We start from the raw sequence: 20,413 nt of genomic DNA, 5'->3' as shown, positions 1-20,413 counted from the left end.
GGGTGACGGCTCCCTGGCGGGGTGGCCAGGTAGAGCCCAAGCAGAGGCAAGTCAGGTGAGGGAAGATGGCTGGAAGGTGTGGCACCCCCTGGTGGTGACAGGGAGAAACTGGGTGCAGGGATGGGATGGGGCAGAAACCAAGGGGCAGGCGGAGGGGAGGGCCAACAGGGGCCCTTCAGGCACTCAGGACCTGGGAGAGGGACTGGCGGTGGGCACAGTTTATTCCACTTCATGCAGACACTGACCCACGCGCTCAAGGAGCTTAAAAATAATACAGAGCCATACGGAGTCTGTCCCCCACCTCCCCACGAGACACGGAAAGACACTTGGCTGAGTGGGGCTGGAGTCCGAGGGTCCAGAAGCCTCTATCTTGGGACAAGGCAGCAGGTGGCCCAGGTGGAGGGGAGGGGCAGGGCCCTTTCTCCCCAGAGAAAAAGTGCACAGACGGGGTCGAGGCCCCAAGGCAGGGAACCCCACTCTCACAGCGGATTGGCAACAGGCAGGCGGGGCAGCTGTCCTTCACAGAGGCCATCCCCTGAAAGGCCCAGGACTGGCCCAGCTATGGGTCGCCACTCTCAGGAGGTCTGGGAGCTGGTGGCACCATTGGGGCAGGTGGACAGGGTGGGCGGGCAGTGTCCCACCAGGTCCTGAAAGCCCTGGTCTCAGTCCTGGGCCTCCTCGGAGCGCCACTTGAGAGCATGGTCCTTGTGGGCATCGGGCAGGATCTGGTTGCGCATGCCCCCGAGCAGGTTGGATGTGGCCTCTGTGGCTAGGATGAATGGCTTCACCACCGTTGGGGGCAGCTGGCGGATCACCCCTCCCACGGCGCCTGTCAACCCCTTCTGCTCATGGCCCCGCGACGCCACATCACAGATGGTCTGAGCTGTGTCCAGGATGCCCTGTGGAGGTCAGAGGTCAGTGCAAGGGTCTGAGTGAGGAGGTGGGTGCGGGGTGACTGGGAGCAGGGCTGGGGCGTTACTCACCTCTCGAACAGTGTCATAGGCCTTGGCCACGCCTTCCCGGAGGTCAGCAGGCTGCTGGCCCTTGCGCAGCCTCCGAGCAGAGCGCTTGTCCTGCAGGGAGCGGGAGATGGGCGCCGCCGGGGACAGGATGTCGTACACTGTCTCAGCTGTGGCCTGAAGGACACAGGAGAGTTGGCCAGGCAGCACACTGGCACCTAGGCCCCCAGGCCAGCTCGGGACCCTGCCATCCCTCAGCCTCTCCACACTCAGCCCTCCGCAATGCACCCGGGGCGCCTGTTCGCAGCCATTTTCCTGCTCCTCCTTTTCCATGGCTCCTGCCGCCCCGGTCAGGGAATTTCAAACAGCACATGACCCCTGGGGGCTCCTCATGTCTCCCCAAACCGGAACCCTTTCCCCACTAACTGCCACACCCAGGGAGGCTTCTCATGGCTGCCACCAACGAGCTCACCTGAGGTGGACTGTGCTGCCCCCGACCCCGTTCCTCACCCGGCCCCGGAGACCCACTGACCATCACTGAGCCCCAGCCTCCTCTGCCCTTGGGCTCCTCTGTTCTCTACCCCCACACGGGCCCCCGGTATCACTCTTTCCCACCTAACTTAACACACTTGGGGATCCCTGTGCTTGTCTCCCCAGGTTCCCATTTTGAGACCTCGTCCTCAGCCCTCCTGGATGATCCAGGATGCACCGTGCCTCCACACACCTGCAGGCTCACCGCACCACAATGGTCACCCCCACCCCAGGGATGACACACTGTGTGCTGCTGCCGCAGGACTGTCCTCCTCACAGGCCAGCTCCCTGATGCCCTTGAGGACCCCTTGGGCCTGGCGAAGTATATGGCCTGACCAAACCAGGGCCAAACTTTACAAATAGTTCTTCTCCTGCCCTCCTTCTCAGACACCCCTGAGCATGAAGACACCGTGGGTGGAAGCCCCCGTGTGCCTCAGGGCTATGCAGCTGCGGGCCATCATCGGGCCTCTCCTCTCCAGGACTGTTTCTCTAAAACAAGGCCGCAGTACCGACTGGACCCTCTCAGCAGCTTTGCGGGCAGACTGAAGGCGCGGAGGGGCAGGGGCTTCTGGTGCTTCCTTCCCCAGCGGGCAGAACCTGCGCTCACCTGGATGGCCTGCACCAACCGGTTGCTCAGTTCCAGGGCAGCCGAGGCCGTGGACGAGCCGAAGGAGGCGGCCCCCCGCTGCAGCCCTCGCATGAGGCGCCCGTCCTTCCTGTACTGCTCAATGGGCAGCCACAGCAGGTCCCGGAACCCTTGGACTGCGGGAGATGGGGCTGTCAGATGCCTGAGGCTGTCCTGCCTCCATTTCCACTGCCTGGCGGCCTCTTCCTCCCTCCCCCATGCAGGTGTCTCGCCGTCCAAGCGTAACGCGGTCAAGGGTCCTGAAAGCCACTTACAGAGTTGAACGACTGAGTGCATGGGACCCACGCCGCCCAGCAGGCCGGGCAGCTGGTTCTTGCGGATGTCCTGTAGCCACTCGTTGAGGGCATAGCCCAGGACCTTGTCCACACCCAGGAGCCTGGGAGGAGAGATGAGAAGGGGGAGGTGGAGGAGAGTTAAGGGGCCCGGAAGGACCAAGGATCGCTCTGGCAAGTACCATGGGCACCTCCCATGGTCCCACGGGCGTGTGCGGAGCAATGACTACACCCTTACACAGAGGAGAGACAGGCCGCGGGAGGGTTTTGGACAAGGCTACACAACCAGCGAGAAGCACAGCAAAGGGAAGGTGGGGAACTGGCGGGCAGGGCGCTGGGGGCTGGGGGCTCACCCGTGCCGGCAGCAGAGTCGCTTTAGCTTCAGCTCGGAGCAATTGAGCTGGGCCAGGCCGATGAGGAGGCCAGCGAAAGTGCCCTAGGGAAGGGGGTCCAGTTCTGCGATGGGCACAGGAAACTGGCCAGCCCATGAGCCACTAGAGACTGATGCAAGCCCTGTCCCCAGGGAGACTTGGCTATAGCTGAGCAGAACTAGGACCCCCAGAGAGCCCAGCCCACCCTGCCCTGCCTGATGGCCCTGCTTACCACTTGATCCATGGTGACGTGCTTGCCATGATAATCCAGCCAGATGGGCACCTCAGATGTGAAGCGGAACTCCCTGGGTGAGGAAACAGGGAGAGAGTCCTTTGGGCACTGACCGGTCCCCAGCAGCCTGGCCCAGGATACCTGGGCTACATCCCTACCTGAAGTAGATTGGCTGCTGCTCAACAGAGGAACCGTGTCCACTGCCAGAGGCCTCTTGTGAGCTGCTGGTGTCTGTGCTCTTGGGCTGCCCTTCCTGAGGGCTACTGGGCCGGCCTCGGGTCTCAGGGTGAGCTAAGGCGAGAGAGGCCTCAGACCAGGGACAGACCAGGGATGGCCGGGTGCCTGGCTGCCCAGAGGCAGATACCTGGGCTCTCCCCTCCCTGGCCCAGCCTCTCACCCTCCACAGAGGTCTCTCCTGGGACCAAGGGGTTGATGCCAGCTGCCAGACTAGTGAAGAAGTCCTTGAGGAAGAAGAGGGCATCCTGCACAGAAGTGTTTGGAGAGATCAGACTCAGAGTTAAGGAGATAGTAGGGGACATGCTGGGCTCTGCCTTCACATGGTCTGCTCACCTGGTCCACATTGAGCCGCAGGGGCATCAGCGAGACACGGAGACAGCACTCAGGTCCACCCACATTGGTGGTGGGAGCCACGTGCAGCGCTTTGATGGTGAGCTGAGGGCAGAGAATGAGATCCGTGCTTGCTGGGCCTCTGGGGTTCCTGAACCCTTCCCACTCCATCAGGCCCCTTTTGCCTGCACTGGTCCCCCTGCCAGGCCCGCCAGAGCACTGCCCTCCCCGGGCCCCCACAGCACGCGCCTGCACGCACCATGTTGGAGTGGGTACGCCGTGGCAGCCGCTCGCTCGTGTGGAGGTGCAGGAACTTGTTAATCTGGGAGGTGGCCAGCCGGTCGCGGATCTCCAGCTCTTGCACAATGAGCACCTGGCGGGACAGTGGCCGCTCTTCCAGCTCCTGGCTAGGGACTGGGCCTACAGCCGGCTCCTCTGGGTACACCTCGTGCTGGAAGCTCACCTGTGGAGTGGACCCCGGAGGGAGGGAAGGCCTGGCGCAGGCCCCTTCTCTCAGTGACTCTGTGCCCGTTCCCACCTCAGGCCTGCGTCTAGCTGCCAACTGGAGGCCTCCACGTGACAGTTCCACCAGCGGCAAATGACCTGGCTGCGCTGAACTCCAACACTTTCCCCACATCCACCTGCCCTGTCTCCACAGCCTCCGTCCCCCCGTGGCTCCAGCCCACCTGCCCTGGACCACCCCTGTCCACTCTCCACATGCCCAAGAGGCCATGAAGTGCTGTATGTCCCCTGAGTGCTGTGCCCCAGTCTAGACAAGCATGGCCTGGGCCTTGTTCTTCCCTCTAGACCTGCTGTCCCCATGTTCCCTGTGCCCCTCCAGCCTGTGTCATCCTCAGGCCTTGCCTCTGTGCCCCACTGCAGAGAACCTTCCTGCTAATCCTAGAGGGCTGCTGGCTCCCGCTAGGTCTCAGGCCTCTGGTCCCTGAGCCCTCGGTGAACCCACTGCTCCCAACAGCCTGGGTGCTGTCTGCCTCCGCTCAGAAGGTGGGACCTCCCCTGCACAATTTCTCAGGACAGAAACCCTCTGGAACATTCTGTGCCTCATATACAACGTAGACCAAACCAGTGTTTCTTCCTGCCATCTGGTCCCTCCAGAGTCTGCCCATCTTCACCGTCCCACTGTCTTGCACTGAGGCAGCCTCTCCAGGCCCCAAGGGGACCTCACTCCGTAAGACCAAAACCATTTGTGCTCTATGAGGTCCCTGCCATCTCTGGCCTCACCTCCTCTCACTCTCCTCCCTCACTTGGCTTTGGCCCTGCTGGGGCCTGGTGGCTCCTGGAAGACCCAGCAACGCTCCCAGCTGGCAGCGCTCACATCACTCCGCCGCGGCTCCTGTCTGCCTTTGTTCGAAGGTCTCTGTTTCCTGAAAACAGGGCTCTTCCACCTGCTCCTCCTGCCTTTGGTTTTTCCTGACTGAGTCCCACCATTGGCCACACTAGGGCCATCTTGCTTGGCTGCTCCACTGAGAAGGCAGGCATTTTGTCTGCTTTGTTACAGGAAGCATCTAGAACCTCAGCCCAGATGTGCTCTGACAATGCTGTGCACCCCTCGGCCACACTCACCTTGCTCAGCTGGATCTCCATGAGGACCTGGTGCTGCCGCCCACTGCCTCCCTGCGTTCGCCAGGAGTTCTGGGGCCGGTTGGGACCAGAGCAGCGGGAAGGGGAGCCCCTGGGGCCTGTGAGTCCAACTCTTGCTCTGGGGAGCAGGATGAGGGACAAGGTGACAAAGGAGTTCCTGCCCTGCCCCCTGCCCCGTGAGGCCTTCCCTCCTGGGGCAAGAGACCTTCTCCCTTCTGAGTCCTAAGAGGCGGCAGGGACAAGGAAGGGGACTCAGGCCAGTGAGGGCTGCATGAGGCTCAAGGTCACTGGCTGCCAAGTCAGAGCTGGGCTGGGCCTGGGCCCTGAACTCCACTGGTTGCCACCTATACCCTCCTCCTCACCTGTGGCCAGGATGGGGGCCAAAGTCTCGGCCCCCATAGAGGTGCCAGACCAGGGAGACCTCGCGTAGCACCACACGACTGCTGGGCACTGGGAAGTGGGCAGGTGCCCGCAGCAGGTCTGTGCTCCCCAGCGGCCGGGAGAAATGTCCATCCTGCACGACAATGGGACCTGGATGCAGCTGCGTCACCACGGGCTCCCCGTCTCGGGGCTGCCAGGAAGTCAAGCAAAGATGCATGAGCACAGAGGCAGTCCCCGGCGCGGTGCCCCTCAGTCTCTCCCCAGTCCTTACATCTCCCTCTCCTCTTCTACCTGTTTTTGACAAAAGATGGCCCTCTTGGGCTACCATCCCCAGAGTTTGTGTCTCAGTAATCTGACCAGGAAGGGTCAAGAGTCCACATCTCCCTGGCTCTTCCTACTGGCCTGGCAGCCACATGGTCCCCTGCTCTGCTAACTGCCCCTCCTCTTCCTCCATCCCCCATTGTCCCAGTCCCTCTGCTCAGGATGCCAGGCCTCCTTTCCTCTGGAAACCCACGTGTCCCTTCCAAGCCCAGCGCCAAGGCTGTCCCTGCCTGCTCTCTCACTGAGGGGGCTCCAGAAGGGCTGAGCCTGAAGGGTGGCAACAAGGCAGCCCCCACCGCACACACCGGGATGCCCAGGCCAGGAGCGTCAAGGATGCAGAACTCGTCACTGTCCAGGGTGTCTCCATCCCCCTCCTCTTCCTTCTCCTCTTCCTTCGCCTCAGAGCGGGACCCTAAGCTGCCAGCGGAGCCTCCAGGAGGGGCGGAAGGGGGCTGGGCCCCACTCCGTTCACCTGGGAACAGGTAGACTGAGACGGGCGAGGCCTGAGGGAGGGGCCCACCTATGGGAGACAGAATCCAGTTTAGAGAGATGCCACTGTGGGTACCTAATTGTGTTTGCTGTCCCAAAGTGTCCCCAGCCCACCTGAAGGCTGGGCCAGCTCCCGCAGGCTGCGCTCTGTGTCCAGAAGGGCATCAGCCAGGTCCCGCTGGTTGATGAGCGCTGTCTCCACTGGTGGGCACGAGGGCAGGGAGGCAGGGCTCTCGGAGAGCTGGCTCGGGCAGGGAGGAGTGATGAGTGACAGGAGGGAGTCCCCAGGGATCCCCAACCCCCCCACCCTGAGGGCCATGCAGGGGAGGGGCCTGGCCAAGCCCTGGTAGCCTGTGTGGCCAGGCCTCACCTGTACCTTCTGGCCGGCGATCTCCGTGGGGCTGGGGGGCCGGGGTGGGGGGTGCAGGTCGCCTGAGCTCATTACGTACTGCAGCAGATTGGCCAGCATGGCGCAGGAGTCGGCGCAGCTGTGCACGTGAACCACATTGTTGGAGCAGCGCAGCTCAAACAGTGGCTGGTTCTGTGGGCAGATGGGCGGTGGCATCAGTGTAGGCCCCACTGCCCACCTGGGGCCCATCCTGGGAGGGCCCACAGGTCTGCCGGTGCCACAGGGAGCGCTGGCCAGCCTTCCCTCAGGTGGCAGCCTGTGCAACACCCATTGAGCACATGTGCAAACTCAGAGTGACGGGGCCCTGGCTGAGGCCGCCCTGGCTGAGGCCACCCTGGGAGCAGGAGCGCAACCACCCATCACCTCACGCCCTCTGCCCCGACCTCAGTCCAGCAAAGGGGCCTGTTTCTCACTGAACAGAGGAGGAAACTGGGGCCCTGTAGGGCTGTCGGTGTCCCAGGACCCCATTTGGGCCCTCCTCACAGATACCCTTGGGTGATGGGCTGAAACCTTGTCCATTCAGCAAACAGTGTGGGGCAACCAGGGGCCTGAACCTTCCTAAGCAGGTGCTAATACAGCCATCAGGGCAGGGCAGGCCATGTGACCCCCTCAGACCTCCTCAGGCCCCAGTGAAGGCTACACTCACCAGTTTGCCCTCAGTGCTCCCCTTCCACGTTTTGATCACCAGTTCCAGGAGGTCCACGTCCAGGACACAGACATAATCTGAGGCAGGAGGTGGAAGACAGGTTCCTATGGTCTCCCTCCAGCCAGTCCCTGCCCACCACCAGGGGGAGGATCAGGTACACCTGGTTGTGGCCCCTGTGTGTGCGCATGTGCACTGAAAACCCGGGCAGCCGAGGGGTGAGGACACCTCACTGCTCTGGGTATAGCGGGGGCTGTGGTCTCTCAGAGGGAAGGGAGCCAAGTCCAGGCCCTGCCCACCTCGCCGCAGATCCAGGGTCTCCACCTCACACTTATCGGACAGGTACAAGGCGGAGTCGTCAAGGATGAACCTGGTGGGGAACAGGGCTGAGAAGGGCCAGGAGCCACTGCAGCGGCAGCTTCATGGCAGACGGGCAAGCGTGGGGCTCCTGGCAACAGGCAGAGGGACCCAAGCCCACAAGAAGCTGCTGTGTGAGGAGCCCTCCAGCTTTGGTGCTCCTGTCTGTACAATGGGCAGAGCCTGGGCTGCAGACCCTGTCGGCTGGCAGGCGCTGTGGAGGGCCACACTCGGAGTTCTCAAGGTGCTTCCCGCTCCACCACCTCACGTGGGCCTCACACAAACCTGGGCAGGGAGGCAGGGAGGGGTCCTTTTCCCTCTACAGCATGACTGCTCTTTTAAAACAAGTCCTTAGTCAGGTGTGGTGGCACATGCCTGGAATCCCAGCAGTTCAGGAGGCTGAGGCAGGAGGATCATGAGTTCAAAGCCAGCCTCAGCAACTTAGCAAGGCCCTAAGCAACTAAGTGAGACCCCATCTTTCAATAAAATATAAAACGGGGGCTGGGATTGTGGCTCAGTGGTTGAGCGCTCGACTAGCACAGGTGGGACCCGGGTTTGATACTCAGCACCACATAAAAAAAAATAAATAAAGGCATTGTGTTGTGTCCATCTGTAAAAAAGATTCTCTCTCTCTCTAAAAAAATAAAAGTTGGGGCTGGGATTGTGGCTCAGTGGTAGAGCGCTCGCTTAGCATGGGCGGGACCTGGGTTCGATTCTCAGCACCACATAAAAAAAATAAAAAAGACATTGTATTGTGTCCATCTATATCTAAAAAATAAACATTAAAAAAATTAAAAAATAATAATAAATGAAAGTATGGTGTTCATCTACACTAAAAAAATATTTTTTAAAAAAGGGCTGGGGATGTGGCTCAGTGGTTAAGTGGTCTTGGGTTCAATCCCTGGCAAATAAATATATAGAGAAAAATAAAATAAAACAGGCCAGGTGCTTAAGTTCTTGAGGCTAGCTTTGAACTCATGATCCTCCCACCTCAGCCTCCAGAGCCACTAGGATTACAGGTGTGCACCACTGCGCCTGGCTATGTATGCTTCTTTCTAGTCTTTTCTATGCAGTCATATGTGTGTTTGTGTGTGTGTGTGTGTGTATTCACCCACCTGCAGGGCCAGGAACAAACCTTACACATGCTAGGCAAGCACCTTGCCACTGAGCTAAACCCCCAACTCTCATTTTTTAAATATTTTTTAACATTATTCCTCAACTTTATATCAATGGTTACACAGTATCTCAGGGGTGAAGCATATTTATTTATTCAGTGGTGATTTGGGGACACTTAGATTGTTTAAGTTTGAACTTTTATTTTTTAAATTTTGCCTTGCTAAGGATGGAACCCAGGGCCTCACACGTCAGGCAAGTGCTCTGAGCTGTGTCCCCAGCCCTAGTTTGGACCATTCTGTTACACTACAGAGACTTGAACTCTACCTCTCTTATCCTCTTATCCTCAGGCAAGCCCTAGAAGAGAGATCACCAGGTCAGAGAGTATCCCTTGTAAGGATCTGATTTGGGGCAACCAGCTCCACTCTAAGAAGATGGAAACAACTCATATTCCTGCAAAAGGTACCATCACCTGAACAGACAGGCCCAGACGGGCCTGAGGACACAGAGCAGGTTGGCAGCCACAGCCCCACTGGGGTGGGACTGATGGCATGTGGGGCAGCCTGCGTACCTGAGCAAGAAGGTGGATGTGTCCATGACGATGTTGCTGGAGAGGGTGAAGGTCTCAGCAGTAAGGAGGACACGAACAGGGAGGTAGAGGGGCCTAGGGGACATACTTGGGCTGGGGCAGGCTCCTTACACCTGAAGCCTGCCCCTGGCTCCTTCCCCAGCCCGGCTCTGGCCCTGACCCACGCCCACCCAGCCTGGGTACCTGTAGTCCACGGCGCAGGAGAATAGATGTGTGTGCAGGACAGTGATGACTGTTGGGGGCAGATAGCCCAGCACGGGGTCATCCAGCACATCTAAGAACTCCAGCAGCTTTGGAAGCCAGACCAGGGAGGGATAATGAGCACGAGACAGCCCCCTCTCCCAATACCTCCCTGTCCTGGCCCCTCCCCAGCACCCACCTGCTGCCCCTGAGCTGTGCACCACACCCCTTGCTAGGAGGTCCAGCCAAGGTCAGCTCCAGCCCAGCTGGTATCCCTCACCAGTTTCAACCCCTTTGACCTGCCCACCCAATCCAAAGTCCAGAGTCCTGGGCCAAGCGAACCCCTTCTGTTCACCTGGGAGTGCCAGCTCTGTTCAGGTAGGGCCATGTAGTGGCGCAGGGTGGCTTTGTGCAACCTTAGTGTCACCAGGAACTCCTGAGGGGGGGGAGCAGTCAGAGCAGTGGGGAGCCTAACCCCAGCAGGCCCTGAGGAGGTGGCTGCCCAGCCAGGCGGGAAGGTGGAGTCAGGAAAAGCTGTACCTTGACATTCTTGTGGGGGTCCAGGTGGATGCGCACAGCGGCAGACAGCATGGGAGGGCCCTGGCCCTTGCGGCCTGGGGCTCCCCGCTCAGTCACCCCTTCCTCTGAGGGGTAGATGGTTGGGGCCAGCTGGGTTGGGGGAGTAAAGCTAGGCAGTTCCAGGTGACTGGACAGCAGGTCGTTGTCCACAGCCGCTGCAGAGGGATCTCACTGAGCCCATGCCAAGGCCACTGGCCACCCACTCTGCTCAGGGGCCCCATTCCCTAAGAGCCCCCCACCTTTCACACCTCGGTGGTAGAGTGAGGCCTTTTCAGCCTCGAGGCAGAAGTAGCCGAGCCCCGGCTGGCCGCGGTACTGAGAGACATTGAAGATGGTGCCCCGTTCCACATCCAGCACCAGCTCCCCATGTGCGACCTCCAGCCGCCTCCCACCTTCATCCTGCAGAGACAGAGCACCCACCTGTGCCACCTGCTTCGTTCGGTGGCTTCAGGCCTTGGGAGAAGTGTCACCTAGAGGCCTACCTGCCAACACTTGCCTCTTCTGACACATGAGAATGATCCCTGCCTCCTGCTCCGTCTAAGGGACCAAATTCCCACCTACCCCCCCAGCATGGTTTCACCCAGAGGGGGTGTCAGGAAGTTGCTGACAGGCACAATGGAACTGGGTGGCGGGTGGGTGCTGGTGGCCACCTGGCCTTTTGTTCTCCACATCCCTGCCCTGGAGCTGCCATGCTTGTGCTGCCCCCTGTCACCGGGGTCTGGAGCAAGGGCTTGTCTTGCCAGGGCTGCCCTCACCTTGGCCTCACAGAGGGCTGTGATCCGACCCTTCAGCACCGTCACCAGCGTAGAGAAGGTACTCTGGGAGTGACGGCGTCGGGGCTCAGGGGCAGGGGCCTGGTGGACACCTGAGGCCCCCACCGAGAAGAAGTGGGTGTCCTCATCATCCGAGTCAGAGTCTGGCAAGATTAAGGTGGCTGGTGGGATGGAGACCTGGCAGGGCTGGCCCAGCCCTGCCCACACGTGGGGTCCTCCCGTTGGCCCGGCTAGAGCACCCCTCATACCCAGCTTGAAGGCTGACTTGCACATCTTGAAGTTGTCGTGCCAGAAGCCGGAGGAGCCCAGGAAGCCCGGGGGTTGAGGGGTGGGGTCAGGGGTGGGAAGAAGGTCCGCGGGCTCCCACATGAGCAGGTCATTGTTGATCCTGAGAAGGGAGGGGGGAGGACAGGTGAGGGTGGGCAGGGTCCGGCCCCCGGCCCAGCCCGCCTGCCCCGTGCTGCTACCTGTTGTAGATGCTCTCGTAGACCTCCTTGCTGGGCAGGAAGATGTGGGCGCTGGGCAGAAGCACCTCCAGGCCACAGCGGGACAGCGCCAGAGTCCGGCTCTGGAACGTCCTCATCTCCTCAGGGTCTCCAGGGATCACCATCTGGACAGGGCAAAGAGACCCCCAGCAGGACAGTCATCTCGGCCTGGCTGGGCCTATCCCTACTCCAGATCACTCATTCACTCACTTATCCACTCACAGGAGCCCTTCTCTGTGTGAATGGGTGATGCCCATCTGGGACCAGCGCTAATGGCATGCCAGCCTTGCTCTGAGGGCACAGACTCTTTTACCCTCACAAGGGCCCTTGAGACAGAACTCCTTGTGCCTACTTCCCAAAAGAGAAAATTCATCTGCAGGCAACACTCCAAGCCATCAGAGCCACGGAGAGGCCCGGCCTGCCACAAATACAGGCAGTGTGGCCCACAGAACAGTCCCTCTGCTGCCCCTCGCTCAGCAACTTCAAAGAGCACCCGGAGGCCCGAGTATAAACTGCCAACAACAGCTGAGCCGGGCTGCAGGCCTGATCTTCCCGACCAACGGGCCTGCACTTGCCAGGGAGCTTCCCTCCCTACCCTGAGCAGAGGGGTGTTTCAGAGTCCCTTATTGGCCTGAAATCATGAAAGAAACAAAATCCTCACACTTGTGTTGGGTCACCTCATGTCCACCCCAGGGTGTCCTGTCACTGAATCACAGTCACATAGGTGGCTCCCAAGGCAGCGCTGCAGGTGGGGGGGGCAGGGAAGAGGGGGCGGGGCAGGCTCACCTCCTCCGTCTCATACATGGTCCTCTTAGAGGAGAAGGGCGAGGGCTCAGGCTCCCGCAGCTCACACGGACTCTCGGTGGACAGCGCCAGCTCTTCTCCCTTCTCTGGGGCCATCTCCCACTGTGTGCTACCGGACTGGGGGTCCAGGGTCAACACTATCCTGCCAGGGCCAAGGCCTGTCACTGGCCTGTAGGGCCCCTGGGACCCGGGCCTCGGCTGGCCTCCTGCCACTCCAGTGGCAGGACCCTCCCCTCCGGCTGCTCCTTCCAGAGACTCCACTTACTGGGGGAGGAAGTACTTGTGTCCAGTACTCTTGGGGTCTAGGGCTTTGGAGACACGGAGGCAGGGGACAGGTGGCTTTTCTCCATCTTCATAGATTCCTGGAGGAGATGGAGAGGGGTGAGGATCATCACTGAGACCTCTCTCCATTTTTTCCCCATTGCTGGGTCCGGTCAGACACTCATAAGACTGCAGTAGCCCACGGATAAAGGGTCCCCTCTGCCTGTTGCCCAGGAGGCCAGGGATAGTCACGCTAGTGTTCCCCAAAACTGGTAAGAGCCTGTGCCAGGGTCTGCTCTAACTGTGACCCACTTGCCCCAAGTCCACCTCTCCCCAAGGCCCAGGCCCCCTGCCCCGGGTGTTGTTCCCAAGGGCTCTTACCATGCAGGTCAGAGCAGGTGAGTTCCAGGCGGGTGGGGGCTGGGGGGCCAGGCCCACTGCTAAGCTCTGACCGGAACTGAGGATCACTCAGCTCCAGCCGCAGTTGCTCAGCCCGCACAGCCCGGCCTGCCCAAGGGTCCCGCTCGGGCCTCAGGTCAGCGATGGGGAATCGTAGCCTCAGTGTGGCCCGGGGTGCTGAAAGCCGGAATACTGTCTGCTGCTCAGTGGCTGGTGGAGGCTCTGCCTGCAGAAGGGTCAGGCGTCAGAGATGCCAGGGCCCTTGATACTATGGTCAAAGGCCAGAGGATCAGAGCTCTGTTCCCCATCCCAGTTCATTGGGATATCTCACCAGAAGGCCAGCAGGGGGCTCAGGGGGTGTGGTGGCCATGTGCAACAGGGCAGCCAGGCGATCCAGGGCTCCCAGCTCCACATCTGCTTGAAAATCAGCTAGGTCCAGGGCCAGTTCTGAGTGGCAATGGCGGGCAATGGAGCGCCGGGGCCGGCTCTGTGTAGGGGCAAGAGTTTTGGACTGGTGAGGGCAGCAGGGCAGGTGAGAGCAGGACAGGAAGGGGCTTCCTCAAACAAAAACAAAACCTGAGCCCTTCCCCATGGTGGAAGAGCTTGGTAGGGGCCCAAGGAGACTGGGACTTTCAATACCCTGCCCTGTTGGATGACTCGCTGGTTTATTGAATAAAAGCCACCCAATATTTGCTCCTCCCACCTCAGAGGCTCAGCAGAGAGCAGCCATGTTGAGACTCTTAGCAACCAGGCTAAGGGACAGCATGGACGGGGCACGGGGTCCATGACCCTGGGAAGAACAGAGCCTCTCAGCCCGGGATGGGAGGTGGTTACCTTGGGCACCCGTCGCAGAGTCTGTGTGTGGCGCAGGTGGGCACAGGGCCGAGCTGAGGCCTGGGAGCCCATGTTACTGGGGAAACTCAGGATCTGGGATGGGACATGGCGGGTGAAGAGGGTCAGGTAGGCCTGGGAGCCCACCTATCCCCCAGGCCCTGCCTCCACCCTCACCTCTGTGTACTCGGGCTCCGAAGTGCCCCTGGGCCACAAGCACTCCAGCACCTCCAGCTGCCCAAAGTGCACTTCCGTGCTGCTCGTCCGCCGGCCCCTACTGCCGGTCCGCAGCTCCCAGGACAGCTGCACAGCTGTGCCTGTGAGCCTGCAGGGAAGAAGACAGGCATCAGAGGGTGGGCTTGGGGATTCCAGGAGTCTCTTTACAGGCCCCTTCCTCAGGCTTGTGGCTTATACCGGACATGGCTACAGGGGCAGGCTCTCTGGAAGCGCGGCCGGAGGTGGTGGAATTCTCGGGAGCCGAACGGCCCATCCTTGGCAGCATCAAACTCAGCAAAAAAATGGGTGGCGAGGTCAGGTGGTCCAGAAGATGGGGCAGAAGTCTGAAGCAAAGTCAGGGTCACACCCCCCAGGGTCATCTTCAGCAGCGAATCAGGGCGCATGGTGTCAGGAATGGGTGTGGGGGCTGCCTTGCCTGAGGGGACAGAGGTTTCATCAGGGGCTCCTGGGAACTTGCAGGCACCCCAGCTGGTGTGAGAGTCAGCCACAGAGCTGGCCAAGCTGGACTATGGGGGGAGGCCAAATCTGCCTCACCATATAGCTCTGGCAAGGGGCTCAGTCAGGCAAAGGTGACAATAAATACCTTCTGTACACCAGGCCCTCCGCCCAGGCTGTTTACCTCCTCAAGGTGCTAGAAGGATTCACTGGTATGATAAGCACCCAGCCCAGTGCCTGACCCACAATAAGCTCTCACACCAACCAAACAACATCCAGATCTTATATATCAGTCTCAGAGCTTAAATGCTTGACCAAGAGTGCTGACTTAGATCCTAAGGCCCCATCCATTACATCACCAGCTTCCCAAATTAGGTCTCTGGGGAGCCACATCACAGGTGGCAGGTGTCTCCAGGCATCACTGGGGTCTACGACATGCATCTGAGAGCCTAGGCATCCAGGCTTCTTCCAGCCCTCCTCACCTCTGGAGGGCTGTCCAGGGTACTCAACTCACCAGCTGCGGGGGTAGGGGCAGAGAGTCGGCGGGAAGCCATGTTGCTATGCACAGAGGAGCCCAGGTCCACATCAGAGAGGGAGAGCTCAGAGACTGCTGAGGTCACACTGCTCGTAAGGCCAGTCATGGAAAAGAAGAGGTCTAGGGACAAGGTGAAAGGTGTGAGGGACAGAAGCTGGGCCCCCGGACTCTTGCACCCACATACACTGCCCCTCCACCCTGCATCTGCCCTGCACCCACCAGTGCCGTCCAAGTTGACAAGAGGGTTGGGGAGGGGCTCTGGGCTGAGAGGCTCGGCCACAGCACCCGCCTGCAGCTGCTGGTTCAGGTCCTGCTCGATCAGCCACAGGTCTTCAGCACCGAGCGGGCGGCTCTTGTTCAGCTTGTCAGCCAGGCCTTCAGGGTCTAGGGGAGGGCATTTCAGTCCAACCTGGCTGGCACTCCCTGCCATCCACCCCCTGGACCGCCCAGAGGCCTCACCTGCAAGGCTAACAGCACTGAGCAGATCCTGAAGCTGCTGGAGCTGCCGTGGGGTCAGAAGCAGGTGCAGAGAGCCCAGCTGTCCTGCCACCTCCAACTGGGTGCCAAAGGGACAGCCATGAAGTCTAAACTCACCACCCGCCCCCTTGACATGTGCCGCCCCCCTGTCCTCACCCTGGGGAATCAGGATGCCACACTGATGAGGATAACATCTGTTAACAACTAGCTGATGAACCTGGCCACAACTGAGTCTGGGACTCAGTTTCTCTAGTTGCAAAGAAAGTAATAACTTCGCCCGCTTGACATCGTCCCTCTGGCCTGGGCACGAGCAGCATTGCTAAGGATGAGTCTGGGATGGGACATACTGCTCCAACCCCGGGGCCTGGGACCCACCTTGGGGCCTGGGAAGGCCTCGTTCTGCTTCAGCTTCACCATCAGCTCCATGTACCCTGAGCAGCTGCCGATTTGCAAGGGAGGCTCTGGCGGTTCTACCTGGAGGCAGAGAGTTGAGAAAAGTGGGTGATGGTCTGAGGGATGGGAGCAGGGTGAGGGGGCTCAAGGGTGTGGGAATCATCAGCCCACCTGCGGGGGGAACTCCTCGAAGTGCAGACGCACCCCTGCCAGCTGCAGCAGCTTGTGCAGGAAGGCTGGTGGCTGGTGCACGTCTACCGGTGGCGCCTGGCTTGGGTCCCGCACTGCCTCGTCACAGTACTCCAGTCTGGGGAGTGAAGGGTCAGCCCTTGTCCTGGCCACCCCAGGCCTGGAGCCCTTTCTCCACACAGTGTTCTGTTCTAGGGGCATGGGTTGGGGAGCCCAGCCTGCAGAGCTGCCCATCATGCCCACGGTGGCCATCCTGGACCACCATGTCCACCTTGGGGGCTCAGGCCAGGCCTTGGTCTTCTGACCCTCAGCAGCTAACCTGTCTTTGGGGCTCAGTCTCTCCAGGTCTGGACGACAGTTCCAGGCTCCAAACACAGCCCACCCCTACAACTTCACCACCGCCCAGCCTTACCATGCCCTGCCCTGCCACTTCCCAAGAGCCTGGACCAGGGACGGGGGCCAGGGCAAGACCATCCAGCAGCCTCCCCCCACCCCCGAGCCCACCCCATGTGGCTGGCCCCTACCTCTGTACATGGACCTCCACAGCCACGCCGTGCTCCCCATCACCTGGTGAGTGCTCCACCCTCACAACAGTGTTCAGGAAGGTCACCTTGATTCTCCGCAGCACTGGGGGGTGGGGGGTGGTCTTGGATCAGGTGGGGCGACAAGATGGTCGTCTCCCAGCTGGGCAGCAGGGTTACTGCCTGAGCCCCCTGTCCTATGGGCTCCGGAGGGGTCTGCTCACCAGTCTCAATGGTCTGGGCAAACATCTCCAGTCCCTCCAGAGGCTGTGGTGGCTCAGAGGGCTCAGGGAGCCCCTCCCGCAGACACTCCTGAGCCAGCTGCAGGCTTGTGGTCATGCAGGAGGCCCAGCTCTGCGAGTCAGCAGCCCCTGGCCCTGTGGGAAAGAAAAGGTTCTCAGGGCAGATGCGCTCGGTCAGCTCCAGACTGCCCGGCCCTGGCCTTGCCTTGCCCTCACCTTGTCCCTGGCGGGGCTGCAGGGTGAGCTGGAGGCCTGACACGCGCACGGTGCAGTGATCAGTGAGCAGCGCAGCCCAGGGCACAGCCACCTCGATGGAGCCCACAAAGCCTTCCACCAGCTCCAGTGGCGACTCCATTGACTCCAGAACCTCATTCACAGACTGGAAACAAGCAGGGGACAAAGTGGCTGAGTGAAACCCCACATCCAGCTGACAGCCACAGCCTTTCCAGTTACTGTCACACAGAGCACTCAGCTTTCCCTGTCCCTCCATGTGCTATCTACAAGGCCCTACCTTGGCTCATGCTGTTCCCTGCTCCTGGCCTGCTCCATCATCTAAAGCCACTCAACCCTTTGAGCCAGCTCAAATGTCTCCCTCTATGTGAAGTTAAAATTGTTTACTGAGGCCAGGCACAGTGGCACACGCCTGTAATCCCAGTGGCTCAGGAGGCTGAGACAGGAGGATTGTAAGTTCAAAGCCAGCCTCAGCAAAAGCGAGACACTAAGCAACTCAGTGAGACCCTGTCTCTAAATAAAATGCAAAATAGGGCTGGGGATGGCTCAGTGGCTGAGTGCCCCTGAGTTCAATCTCCACTACCAAAAAAAAGTTTATTGAGCAACTTCTATGTGCAGATGCCAAGGCTCCATGGGTATATGTTCTAGACATGGGGATAACACACACACAGGCCTGGCAGAGAGAACAGCAGCACCCCACATTCACCTTGGGCAAACAGAGTTCAAGGGAAGAATGTCCAGGAGAGGGCTGACCTGAGGTGGGAAGGAGCCTCTGAACCCCAGATACATGGTGTAGCTCTGAGGCACGAGGCTAAGCCCCTAGTGAAGACACCTGTGCTGGCTTTGGACCCTCACCAGCCTGGGAGCTCCTCAAGGGCAGCAGCACACTTGCCTTCTCCCTGCGACCCCAGGTGCTCTGGATGCTAATACCAGAGAGGGCTTCAGTAAGCATCTGCCCGACACGTGAATGAACAGGTACCAACAGAGCCACAGAGTCCAAATTTCCTACCTAGAGGCCAATGGATGAGGAAACTGAGGTCTGGAAAGAAGAGACTACTTGTCACCCCTTGTACTGTGAGGACTGAGGGTGGGACCTGGGCCTCTCTCCCTATCCCTCTTGAGTTCCCAGACAGGCAGCCTCTTGGGGGCCTTTAAGGTGAGCTGCAGGCTGAGCACCTGGTTAGCAATATAGTGCCTGAATTTTCCCCAGGTCAGGAGGAAAGCAGGCTAGCTAGGAGTCCCATTGGTCCCCAACAAGAGGGCAGGGCACAAAGGAATAGGGGTGTTTTCTGTTGTTGAAAAGAGAAGGGGAAGTTCAGAGGTCTGGGCCATCTTACAGGCCAACCTAAGAGGCCAAGTTCAGAGATCCGAGGAGACCTACAGTGGAATTCACAGACCACAGGCTGCTGGGAAGTGCCTCCAACTCAGGGCTCAGCTCCCCACTCCCCTATTTGCTCCCAAGTTCTGGCCACCTCTAAGCCTTAGCTCTTCCTTCCCAGAACTACAGATCCCTGGGGCCAGCCAAAAAATGAGAAGGCCCTGCCCCCACGCCTGACCTGCTGCTCTGGACCTTAAGGGCTGACCCAGTACCAGCCTTAAACTGGTGCCTCTAATTGGTGGCTCCAGGGCTACTCCCCAGGTCAGCTGAGCTGTGAGTCAGGGGCCCCTCACCCACCATCCCCCAGCCTCAAGCCTTGGACAAGACCCAGGCTCACTCTGGCTTCCCCAGCATCTCTTTCAACTTCCTCCTTGCCCAAGGCCAGACCTTCACATCCTTCCTAGAGGGCTGCCCTCCAGGTAGAGATGATGGGTCCCAAGTCCCTCCCTAAACCCAGGCTTGGTCCCTCCTACTCTCCCTAAAGCAGGAAGTAGACAGCGGCAGAGTCACACGAGGTGTTGATCAACACGGGTGCTGACGCCGTTGTTGACATCCACATCCGGAGGCGAACCCCACCCACCGGCCCAGGATCCTGGGGTCAGGAGGTCGGGGCGCACTTTCCACGAGTGCCCCCACAGGGCTCTGGACCACGACAGCCTTGCCTACCAGCTGCTTCAGCCCAAATCTGTCGCTGCCCTGGCCCCACTGCACGGGAGTCCCCGTTCCTGGGCTTCCTTTTCACCCACTCCAGCCCCTAGGTATCACCCTCAACTCAGCCCCCAAACTCAAAGTGACCATGCTGTCATTCTCCAGACAAGCGACATCCCCTCCCTTAGCCTGTTTCTCCTCCGGTGAAGTGGAGACCCGGACTCCTTCCCTTCCAGCTTGTTGCTCTGGCAAGGAACTGAAGCCACCAGCGGGGTGCCTCCGACTCCTGGAGAGGGCCCTGCTCCCGTGGCCTCTCACGCCGGTGCCTGCTCTTTCGGCCGGAATTGATCCTTTGGCAGCCTCAGGTCGCTGCGCTCCCACCCTCCGCTCCTTCCCGAGCTCGGGCCTGGCTTCTCACCCAGGTCTCCAGGTGGATATCCCGCAGAGCAACGCTGCCCTTGTACAGATCCAGGCTGAGCTGGTCCAGGCTGAGGTGTTCCTGAAAGAAGTGCCCCAAGTAATGGTGCAGCAAGTAGCGGCAGACCCGCTCTTTCACACAGTTCGACCATGGCCACAGCCATCGTGACATCTCGGAGACCGCCTGGCCCCAGCCGCCTCCTCTTGCCGCCAGCCAGTGAACCCTGTCCGGCTGCGCTGTTCACTAGAGCCCCCGGCTTGCCCCACCGCTTCTCTCAGCGCCAGGCCGCGCCCCCAGCTGTCCAGCCACGCCCCCATGCTCACTGCCATTGGCCATTGGAAAGGGCGAGGCCCGCTGATTGGCCGCAGGGGGAGGAGCTTTCGGGAGCGAAAAAGGGACTGGGCTCTCGGCATGATATAGTGCCCTCAACCATGATTTACGCTTGCGTATAAATACTGTGTGGGTGGACCTTTAACCTCCCTTCTACAGACTCTGGAAGGCTGTTGTTGTAGGTTGCGGGGGGGGGGGGGGGAGGGGGCGGTCCCGCAGAGGAATGCGCATGTGCCGACTCGTCCGACTACTTTAGGTGGTTGGGAAGAATTTAAAGGGACAGTATCACATCAAACTTCGCAGAAGGCTTTCAGAGGAATCAAGTCAGCGTGGTATCTGTAGCATGCTTCTGTGGAAACAAGTGAATAAACATTTGCGTTTTATGAAACCCTTTACCATTCTGTATGTCATTTAAACTTCTTAACTCTCTAAAGTAGTGATTATTGTCATCAATTTACAGGTTTAGGGAGGTTGCTGGGTCCACCAGGAAGGTCTTTTATTCCACTCCTCACCAAGGAATGTGCCACAGAAGATTAGCTGACCCACCCTTCTCTCCGCAGCTGGTCAGGCCTTGGGGCCCTCTCT

The 20,413-nt window shown here is 59.8% G+C and overlaps 1 protein-coding gene across 3 annotated transcripts; it reads right to left on the bottom strand.

Annotated features, from left to right (window-relative positions):
• Window positions 1–203: 203 nt before the first annotated feature.
• On the bottom strand, window positions 204–19,770 carry Atg2a (autophagy related 2A). Of its 3 annotated transcripts, none has more exons than XM_046445305.2 (41): window positions 19,499–19,770; window positions 17,040–17,202; window positions 16,806–16,958; window positions 16,585–16,687; window positions 16,043–16,178; window positions 15,854–15,952; window positions 15,461–15,557; window positions 15,221–15,385; window positions 14,981–15,121; window positions 14,209–14,446; window positions 13,972–14,119; window positions 13,798–13,890; window positions 13,295–13,450; window positions 12,946–13,189; window positions 12,569–12,665; window positions 12,286–12,445; window positions 11,482–11,624; window positions 11,263–11,402; window positions 10,997–11,157; window positions 10,490–10,640; window positions 10,203–10,396; window positions 10,018–10,098; window positions 9,666–9,772; window positions 9,465–9,557; window positions 7,723–7,793; window positions 7,427–7,503; window positions 6,742–6,912; window positions 6,486–6,612; window positions 6,188–6,402; window positions 5,543–5,751; window positions 5,163–5,298; window positions 3,838–4,041; window positions 3,582–3,683; window positions 3,409–3,493; window positions 3,170–3,302; window positions 3,012–3,084; window positions 2,762–2,844; window positions 2,391–2,512; window positions 2,098–2,252; window positions 984–1,136; window positions 204–899 (listed from the first exon to the last, which is right to left on the bottom strand). In XM_046445305.2, exons 1-41 carry the CDS (start codon window positions 19,667–19,669, stop codon window positions 663–665), a joined length of 5,787 nt encoding a protein of 1,928 aa, XP_046301261.1. In that variant the 5' UTR covers window positions 19,670–19,770; the 3' UTR covers window positions 204–662. The 3 variants fall into 3 exon arrangements, with proteins under 3 accessions (XP_046301261.1, XP_046301263.1, XP_046301262.1); XM_046445307.2 differs by having other exon boundaries at window positions 3,838–3,951; XM_046445306.2 differs by having other exon boundaries at window positions 6,748–6,912.
• Window positions 19,771–20,413: the final 643 nt, after the last annotated feature.

This window comes from Marmota monax, unplaced genomic scaffold (genome assembly GCF_021218885.2).
Source record: "Marmota monax isolate L192 unplaced genomic scaffold, Marmota_monax_Labrador192_F-V1.1 WCK01_AAM20220418_F8-fsc00038, whole genome shotgun sequence".
Classification (NCBI taxonomy): domain Eukaryota; kingdom Metazoa; phylum Chordata; class Mammalia; order Rodentia; family Sciuridae; genus Marmota; species Marmota monax.
This window is presented reverse-complemented; position numbering and strand designations above follow the sequence as displayed.